The sequence below is a fragment of the Sarcophilus harrisii genome, chromosome 1 (genome assembly GCF_902635505.1).
Source record: "Sarcophilus harrisii chromosome 1, mSarHar1.11, whole genome shotgun sequence".
NCBI lineage: Eukaryota > Metazoa > Chordata > Mammalia > Dasyuromorphia > Dasyuridae > Sarcophilus > Sarcophilus harrisii.
Window position 1 is genome coordinate 3,236,022 of NC_045426.1, and position 10,051 is coordinate 3,246,072.

At 58.7% G+C, this 10,051-nt stretch overlaps 1 protein-coding gene across 1 annotated transcript in view; it reads left to right on the top strand.

Moving 5' to 3' along the window:
- LOC100932343 (corticotropin-releasing factor receptor 2) overlaps positions 1 to 1,956 on the top strand; it is a 74,259-nt gene extending 72,303 nt beyond the window's left edge. The window contains exon 15 of the mRNA XM_031961786.1: positions 1,149 to 1,956. Within this exon, the coding sequence (XP_031817646.1) occupies positions 1,149 to 1,289 (141 nt within the window). The 3' untranslated portion in view covers positions 1,290 to 1,956. The remainder of the gene's footprint in view (positions 1 to 1,148) is intronic.
- The last annotated feature ends 8,095 nt before the right edge of the window (positions 1,957 to 10,051 follow it).

Here is a 10,051-nt window from a genome sequence, read left to right on the forward strand (position 1 = left end):
CCGCCAGGGGGACATACGCAGGGACTGAATGAGGATCGGAACTGGGTCCAGGCTCTGATGGGAAACAGCTCCAGGGAAACTTTCTGTCTTGAGGGACCCTGGGGAGAAGCTGCTAAAAGTGACGAATCATTCGTCGCCACAGGCAGCCGGGGAACAGCAGAGCCCCTCCAGCCCCCATTTCTCATGGGAGGAAACTGAGCCCCGGGAGGGCGAGCCATGCAGGTGGGGTCACCCGTTCAGTCCCTCGGACTGAGAAGAGCCCAGGGCCCTGACCCCCGGTGCTGCTTCCCTTGGCTCTCTTTCCTGTTCCCTCCATCCCTGACCCCATAAATAAGCCCCCAAAACCCCCTGCAGGCGCCTGGCAGCAAAAGACCCAGCCCCACAGGAGCAAGCCTCAGGCCTTCCCGGCGAGGCTGCTCGGGCAGGGCCACTCAAGGTGTCACCACGGCCAGCTCTGGCGAGCAGAGGGAGGACGGAAGGACAGGCGGGATGGACGGACGGACGCAGAGGCGACCCAGATTCAAACGAGGGGCGGGAAGAATCTTCCCAGCAATTCTTCCCAAGGGTCTCAGGCTTTCAACCCCTCCCCCCGGGGTCTCCTCATGGATTCCAGAGGTCTGGAGCGGGTGATTCTAGAAAAGCTCAGTAAAGGCAAAGCCAGGGCTTCAGTGAATATGCGACCCGCCCCCATTCTCCTGATGGAGACTGGAGACGTCCCTCAGCCGAGCCATGCAGGCCCTTCAGACACATTTTCCTCGCAGCACGGCCCCCTTAGAGCCACAGCCAGGGTTAGAACGGATGTCAGGAAGACTCAGATGTAGCTAATGTTTGGTCTGTTTCCTCATCTGGAAAATGGGATATAGCCCATACAGTGTCTACCTCCTGTAGTGGTTGTGAGCTCAAATGTAACAACGCTGTCGGTCCGGCACTTGGGACCCCCCAGAAGTGGCGAGTGCTGCTGCCGTCACTGTTGGCGCAGAGGAGGAGATGCCACGCAGGCCTTCCCCCGAGAGTCAGGCCGGGATGGGCTGGAGCCTTACTCACCCGAGTCCCAGCGGCAAAGTCAGCTTGGCCCCTCTCCCACGCTCTCTGTCTCTGACTGTCTCTGTGTCCCTGCCTCCCTCCCGCCCCCTCCTGTCTCTCTCCAGGTCCGAGCGGCCGTGAGGAAGAGGTGGCGCAGGTGGCAGGACCACCACTCCCTCCGAGTGCGGGTGGCCCGGGCCATGTCCATCCCCACGTCCCCCACGAGGATCAGCTTTCACAGCATCAAGCAGACGGCCGCCGTCTGACGTCACCCCCCCCATACACTCCTCTTCCCCCTCCAGTCCCAAAGACGCCCTCGTGCCTCTCCCTCCTTCCCTGAGCAGTCTGACGTGGGGGACAAGGGAAGCTGGGCTATGTTGGGGGATCGCTGGGAAAGGGGCCCAAGCCTGGGCCCAGCAGCCAGGGAGCATTCGGGGAAACCCCACAGAAGAGTCTGTCACACTGGTCCGACCTCTCGCCCTCAGCCCAGTGAGCCCCACTCGCCCGAAGGGGAAGGGGAGGCTCTGGGCCCGGAGAGGAGAGGCTGGAGCTGCCGTAGAAGGGCCCCGTACAGGCCCATCGTTTTACGGATGGGGAAACTGAGGGAGATGCTGATCACGGCGATGCGGACACCAGCGAAGCTGGGTTAGACCCCAGAGCTCCGGAGAGCCAACTTGTTCCACCGCACTGCTCACGGGATGGGTCTCCCCTCCCCCGCTGCTCCCAGAGAGTAGGAGCACCAAGACTCCCGCTTCCTTCCCACCCAATCTCCGTCCTTCCCGTTGCTTGGAGGACCGGCCGGGCTTGTGTGCGGGGGTGGAGGAGGGGCATCAGCCACATAAACCTCGAAGCCGGCGTCCTCAGGACCCCGCTGGCCCTTCCCCTTCAGAAACAGTGTCTCTCGTGTCTCCGGAATAAACCGCTCCCAAAGTGTCTGCTTGTTCATTGAAGGCTGCACTGGGGCCGCTCCTGGGGCTGAGTCTTGGGAGGCAGAGGAGGAGGCTCGGCCTCAGCCCCACCTCCCCTAGTCTGGTCACAGGGACCTTGTGTGACTGGGGCTGCAGACTGAGGTCGGCAGACCGGAGAAGGGCTGGGTCAATGCAGGCTGGGGAGGCCGGGGAAGGTGGGGGCAACTGGGGCAGCTGGGGCGCCAGGGCAGCCAGGGTACGCTGTGATAGGCTAGGGTGGGCTGGGGCGGCCGGGGCAGGCTGAGGCGGCCAGGGAGGGCTGGGTCTGAGGAGGCCTGAGAAGGAAGAGGCCCACGGGGCAGAGGAAAAGGGAAGGGAGGCTCTGCTCACTTAGCGCCAATTCACTGGCAAGGCAAGATATCCCCCTTAGTGTCCCTTATCCTTGGACAAAGGACAGTGACAACTGAGCACCTACTATGTCTCTGAGTCCTAGAGAAGGGAGAGGCTAGTCCTGATCCCTGCCCTGGCCTCCCAGGCTGACTGTCCAAGAGGAGACAAGATGCCCCTTGGGGGCCTGTGGCCCCTGTATTATATGACAAGTAGAATGAAAGGGCCCGTGGATGCTTCCAGACACGGTGCGGGGCCAGGCCAGGAAGGTTGGTCTCCATCCCCAAGAAGGAATAAAAGTCTCAGAACAAGGAAGGCCCCGGGACCACCCTGGCAGCCGGTGCCACAGCCCTCCTTCCGCCACGCTCCCTCCCTCAGGAGGTGAGACAATAGCACAGAATGTGCCGGGGAGGAGGGGGAAGGGACAGAGGGAGAGGGGGAGGGGGAGAGTGAGAGAGAAAGAGAAAGAGAAAAGGGGAGAGAGAGAGAGAGAGACGGAAGAGGAGGAGGAGGAGAGAGACAGAGAGAGAGACATAGACAGAGACAGACAGAGAGGGAGGGAGAGACAGAGAGACAGAGAGAGAGAGAGAGAGAGAGACAGAGAGAGACAGAGACAGAGAGAGAGAGACAGAGAGAGAGAGAGAGAAGGAAAGGGGAGGGAAAAGAAGACAGAAAGAAGGAGGGTGAAAGAAGAGGGAGAAGGAGAGAAAGAAAGGGAGAGGGAGGGGGAGAGAGAGGGAAAGCAACAGAGAGAAGAGAGGAAAAGAGAGAGTGGGAAATGGCATGTGTGTGTTTATGCATGTGTGTACATGTGTGTGTTGTTTATGCACCTCGCGCGTGTGTTCGCACCCTCCAGAATGTGTGTGTGCATTTTATAACTGTGGGCAGTTATAAGTGTTTGTGTATGTCCATATGTGTATCTATAAGTACACTGCATGTGCACATGTGTGTAACAGGTACGAGTGTGTTCACACACGTGTAGGACACACACCTGGGGCCGGTAGGCAGGGCAGAACAGGGACTTAGATGGCGGGCAGGTTGCCGGTTCCTGGACTTGAAGGGCAGGGGTGGGAGCCGCTGGCTGAGGACTGTAGTCATTAAGGAGCTAAGGGAAAATAGCGCGAGAACTTCAGTCCAGTCTCTTCTCGCACAAGAGGGCTCTTTTTTGGGCCCACGGGCTTGGAGCCTCCGGGGAAAAGCCTGCCCTCATCTCCTAGCAGCCCTAGGCAGTCTCACTCTGGGAGGCCCTCTTTACAGTTGAGGAAACTGAGGCATTCGGAGGTGAAACGACGCCCAAGTCCCGGAGCTGAGAGCTTGCCCCAGAGCCAGTCAGAGCCACAGTGACATCCCTCCTCTCACACCTGCTGGGATCGAGGACCAGTGCCTCGTGCAGCAATCTGAGACTCAGTCTTGTCATCTGTAAAATGGGAATGAGACCAGCAGCGTCTCCCGTGGTCACTCTGAGCAGTGATGAGCTCCTCTGGGCTTCCACCTGAATAGTGCCCAGGGGCCCTCCGCCAGAGAATAGCTCTGCTGGTCATTGGTCCTTGAGGACTTAGTTCCAAATCCTGCCCATTCCCCAATTGTCAAGCTTTTGTCTCTCATTCAAAGCTAACAGGAGAGATGTGGCAAAAGCCTTAGAGAAATCAGGATTTTTGTGGGGAGCACCTGGGCCTCTGCCGGACGAGCCACACTGCCCAGAAAAGCTCAGACAGGGACGATCTGCTGATGATGGGCCTGTGCGTGCTCCTGAGGGGCCCGTGCTATGCTTCCCATGCTGTGCTCCCTGTGCTGTGCCCCCAACAGGCCCATACTGTGCTCCCCGTGCTGTGCCCCCAACAGGCCCAAGCTGTGCTCCCCATGCTGTGCCCTCAACAGGCCAGTGCTGTGCTCCCTGTGCTGTGCTCCCCATGCTGTGCCCCCAACAGGCCCATGCTGTGCTCCCCATGCTGTGGCCTCAACAGGCCAGTGCTGTGCTCCCCATGCTGTGCCCCCAACAGGCCCATGCTGTGCTCCCCACGCTGTGCCCCCGAACTCCCTGCTCCCTTTCCTGAGACCACAAACTATCCTCTCAGAATGTTTTCTGAGGCCTTGGCCAGAAACCCAAGCCCAGCTCGGCATCCGCGGTTCAAAGGCTCCACCTGCTTCCCACTTGAGAACTTGGAACAGAATCTGTGCTTCCTGCAAACCTTTAGAAGCAGCTGGAGCCCTCCCAGCAATCCCCCCTCCTTCTCCCCGCGGTGAAGTGAGCGAGCGGGGCTGGGCAGCCTGTGTGGGGAGAACCTGTGCTTCGGGAACAAGTGGCTCTCCATCAATTCAATTCAACAAATGGGTCGGAGGCTTTTGGGTGGGAGCCGGCACCGCACCTGCTGGATCGAGGGCACCGACTGTGGCTTTGGATTCAGCCGAGCGTCTCCCCCTCGCTCCCCCAGCCCCCTCCATCACCACCCCCATGGCCTGGAGACGTGGAAGCCGTTTCCAAGCAGCTGCTCATTTGTAGCTGGAGACCACTGGGAAGCGGGCTGTGGCCCCCGTGTTCCCAAGGCCGGCCAAGTCCACTGCCCGGAGGCCAGGCACAGGGAGGCTTTTCCTGGCCGGAGATTCGCCGTCCTCAGGTGGAAGCGCCATCAGGCAGCGAGAACCCCGAGGAAAGGGGATTAAGTGAGACTCCCGCAGGGCAGTAGCCCCCAGAAGGCCCCGTTCTCCAGATGGGGGAGTTCCTCTTCCTCCGTGCCCCATCACTGTCCCTGTGGCCACCACATCCATATAAGCCCCACCCCTTCACTCTGAGTCACCTCTTGGCTTCTCTCCCATTTCTGAAAACCACCCTGCACCAAACCCGACAGGCAGAAGACCCCCCAGCGAGATGAGTCAGCCGCCGGGCGGTCTCTGAATCCCTTGGGAAAGGACACGTGCCCCTGATTCTGTTCCAGCAGCAACAGAGGCCACCTTGGGGGCCCCTTTCTGGGGCCAGAAGCCTCCTTCAGATGTTGTCCTTCCAATTTCCTCCAGGGTCACGGTTCCCATTTGGGCCCGGCTTTTCAGACTGGGGGGAGGGAAACCTTTGGTGCCCGAAGACCTTGCAGTGGTTGCCCTATTATATCCAGCGACAATGCAACACTCGAGACTGATTCAGTCACGAACACAGAGAGAAACGTTCGGGGGGGGGGGAGGGAAGAAGGGGAGCCACTGGCTTTAGCAGCAAAAGCCCAAGATTTCCGTTCATCCTCAGAGGCAAACTTGGGGAAGCCATTTCTGAGATTCGTCCCCCCATGTTCGAACAATCAGACCCCAAAATACTGATTTCTGATAGCTATCGGCCAGGAGGAAGGCCCGTGCAATGGCAAAGGGATGAATGGGAGCCTTTTATGGACAAGACTTTCCTCGGTGGCTCTGATGAAGACACACACCACAGACCTGTCCTGGTTAGGAGCAAATGGGACAGACTGGCTGGGGGGCCCAGTGGCTCTGAGGCTGGGCTGGAAGCAGATCTAGTGACAGGGGTGGAGAGAGGGGTGGGGAGTTCCCAACTCCAGGCTTGGGAGTAGGGACTGTATCCTTCCAAGTCCCAAGATGGTGGCCAAGGCAGTCTGCCCGGCTTAGCCCCCACTAGCCCGGCTGCTCCTCACGGCACCCACATGTCCAACATAGCCCGCACAGCTCAGGGAGGGCCAGGGCTAGCGCTTACTTGGGACCTGGTCCCAGAGCATCTCATTTGGTGCTTACAGCAACTAGGGAATAGAAATGCTGTTGTTATCCCCATTTTATAGAGGAGGAAACTGAGGCTGAGGGTGGTAGAGTGACCGGGGTCTCTCAGCCAGTTGGGGTCTGAGACCACATTGTCGCCTTTCCTCTGGGCCCAGGGCTTCCTCTGCTGCCACGTCAGTACCAGGAAGGGATCCTGGGAAGGTAAAAGACTCAAGCGGCCTTGTCCCCACTGCCCAGGACTCCCGGGAGCCGGTACCCACTGGTCCAGAGAGAGACGAAGAGGGAGGGTTCTGACCCTTCCCCATGGGCTCAATGAGGCCACGAGTGACAGAGACAAGAGCCGGTGGGCTTAATTACTGAGCTGCTCTTGCCCTTCCTGATCGCTAAAAATACAATAAAGGATGAATCGGGGTCCTTAATGAGGCTCCAGCAGGCAGCAGGAGCGGCTTCGGGCTCCGAGGCCTGCATTCGGAAGGGGAGCCCGGCACCTCTGACCCCCACGGGGGGGGGGGGCACCCACGCAGGAGAGCTGCCGGGGAGAGGCAGCGAAGGCTGGTAATTAGCTCCTTTGTTCTCCTCCTCCTGGGGGGCTCAGCCCTGGAGGGAGGAGTCGGCTCTGAGCTTCCCAGCTGCTGCCCACAGATGTCTTAAGTCTGGAGATGAAGGGCAAGGGGGCTCAGGGCCATGTCGGGATTTGGGGATCTCTCACACACACACACACACACACATAGACACACATACACACACTCACACTCACACACACAATCTCACACACACAGTACAAACACAAACATACACACACACACTCACACACAGAGGCACTTGGAGCTTGGGGAGCACTGCCAGTGACCCTGCTTCCCAGAGGTGCTCAGAGCTTGGGGAGCACTGCCGGGGACCCCACTTTCTGGAGCCTCTCAGCTCTCCGACATGAGTCCACCAAGTCAAACTGAATCATCCTGCATCATAGTGCAGTCCCAGAAAGACTCGTTGGAGAGCTTGGACTTCCTTCACATGGCCATGACTCCACTCTCCAGAGGGAGGCCAGAGGGAGGACTCTCCGGGTCCAGGCTCAGCAAGTGCAGGGAGGAGAGCGGGGAGGAGGAGGATCCGTAAGATCGGCCATCAGAAGGCAGTTAGGCTGGACCATGTGCAGCGGGGGCCGAAACCGTGCCGTAAGGTCCCAGGGCAGCGGCAGCTGGCCGTGAAAAGCTCTGAGCGCCAGTTAGAGGGATCGCGGGAGGCCATCAGCGTAATGCTAGAGTCTGGGCAGGGAGGCAATGTGGGCGTGAGCCCTTCGCCGCCCACCAGAATGCCCCACGAAACACACGGGGCGGCATTTGGTACCTTGGGCTTCCTCCTTGTCCTTGGGACTGACTGTGACATAGCATACACCCCCCTTCCCCGGACTCTGGGCTCCCTCCCCCAAAACCCCTTTTGACGACCCCTATTAGTACTTTACTTTTTCCTGTAATTTGCCTTCAGTTCATAAGAGGCATTTGACAAAGCCGGCTGGGGGAAAGGGAGTGCCGGCGTGGCACTGTGGGCATGGAGACCTCACTGCCGCGCCCTGGTGGACCCTCGTGGCCGGGCTGGCCCGTGGCAATGCTGCCGGCAGGGTCCCCCCCACTCCCATCAGCCACAAAAGCACAGACCCAGCCTTGTTGCCCCAGGAACCTCAAAGGCTCCCTGTTTGGCTCCTCCGCCCCCAGTATGGCAGCCAGCCCGCATCCGGAGTCCAGCCTGCTCACACCCTCAGGCCCCCAGGGACCTGGCCTGCGGCTGCACTTGACACCCTCTTTGGCTCCGAATGTTGCCCCACGTTGTGTGTCTGAAATGCTCTCCCTTCTCTTCTCTACCTCCGGTTCCAGGGGCTTCCTCCAAAAGCAGCCCCCTCCCCACCCCTTCCAGCTAATGGCGTCTCTGGGCAGGTTTTCTCCAGCTCACCTCGAGCGCAACTGTTGGCACGCTGACCCCTGTCAGACTGTGAGATCCGGGAAGACAGAGCCGGGCCCTTTGCCTTCACTGGCCTCCCCAGCGCTCAGCACCGCGTCCTGCAGGCTCCCGCGCTCTGGCCCTTTCCTTTTCCTGTTCATTTTACAGATGAGGAAACTGAGGCAAGCAGGGTGAAGTGAGCTAGTGGGCGGTCTGAGGTCAAATCTGAATTCATGAAGCTGTGTCTGCCCAACTCCAGACCCAGGAAGCAATTACCAAACGCTTTCCTGACCCCTAACTCCACGTTAATGGGGAAAGCACATCCATGGAGGGAGCGCGCAGGCAGGTGATGTGTATCCGGCCAGGGTGCCCCAGGGACGAGTGCTGACTAATATTTGTTTCAGTTTGGACAAAGGAATAGATGGCAGGATCAACGAAGCTGGGAGGTGGCTAACACACTGACTGCCGGGATCCCAAGGGATCCTGGCCAGTGAGAGCAGGAGGGATCCCCGGGGATCCTGGCCAGTGAGAGCAGGAGGGATCCCCGGGGATCCTGGCCAGTGAGAGCAGGAGGGATCCCCGGGGATCCTGGCCAGTGAGAGCAGGAGGGATCCCCGGGGATCCTGGCCAGTGAGAGCAGGAGGGCCAACTGTAGAATTCCATATGGACAAATGTAAAGTCACACTTGGGTTCAAAGAGTCAGCAGCCCACAAACAGGACAGCAGAGGCCTGGGAGGGCGGCCTTGGGAGACACTGCGGGCCTGGTGCAGGATCTAGGGAGGAGATGACACTGTGGCTTAAGGAGATGATACTTTGTGGCCTAGAGAGACACCATGCGCCCTGCCCGTGACCTAGGGAGATGACACTTTGTGGCCTAAGGAGATACAATGTGCTGGGTGCGTGACCTAGGGAGATGACACTTTGTGGCCTAAGGAGATACAATGTGCTGGGTGCGTGACCTAGGGAGATGACACTTTGTGGCCTAAGGAGATACAATGTGCTGGGTGCATGACCTAGGGAGATGACACTTTGTGTCCCAGGGAGACACCATGCACCCTGCACGTGGCTAAGGGAGACACTGCAGGCCCTTCTCCCTGTGCTGCTGATGGTTGAGCTCAATGCCGTTAGATAGACCAGCTACCAGGCAAACGCGGTCCTGCTGGCCCCTGCGCGGGGAGCGCCATCCTTGGCCCGAGTCTTCGTGGGGATTCTGGGCCCCGTGTTCTGGGGCTGCCCACTTCTAAGAGCCATCCCTCCCTCTGAATGATTTGGGCTAGATTCCCACAAAACTGGGGTTGCCCAATGACTTGGGCCAGTTCCAGGAGCCGTGTGATAGAGCCGTCGGCATCCAGCGGGGGGCTGGGGGACTGAACGGGGATCCCAGCACAGCGTTTTCACCTTTTCTGTCGCTTTTTTTTTCTTTCTCATTTTTTTTCCTTTTTGATCTGATTTTTCTTGTGCATCACGGTCACTGGGGGAACATATAGAACCGCCATGTTTAATCCATATTGGATCACTTACTATCTAGGGGAGGGAGAGGGGGAAGGAGGGAGAAAATTTGGCTTTGCAGGGGTGAATGCTGAAAACTATCTTTGTATTTTGAAAACAATATTTTTTTTAAAAAACAGTTGGAGCTAATGGGTCCCTGCAGCCCCAGAATCTGCCCAGATCAGCAGCCGCTGATTCATGTGTTCCCTTGCTTGGCGTGACCGACCCTGGGAAGCAGGCGCTGAGCAGTCACTCTACGTGGGGGGGGGGGGAGAGAGGGGAGGAGAAGGGGACAATGACCTTTATCTGCCTCTGAAGCTGGGCCCTGGAACCCTTACTCCCACATCAGGGAAGGGGAAGTTCCTGGAGAAGGCCCCAGTGACCCCCTCCCCCCACTCTCAGTGGTAACGTGTAATGGGCCAGAACTCTGGAGAATGTCCCTGAAACAAGGATTCTCGCGAGGTACTAACTCGGTGGGACGATGAGACAGTGGGGGCCCAGCTTAGCCTGTGAGTTCTCTGGTTCAGTAGGACTGACTTAATCTTACAACCAATAATGGCTCCCTTGTGATAGAATGACTGGCTGAGACTCGGTGTCCTGTCAGG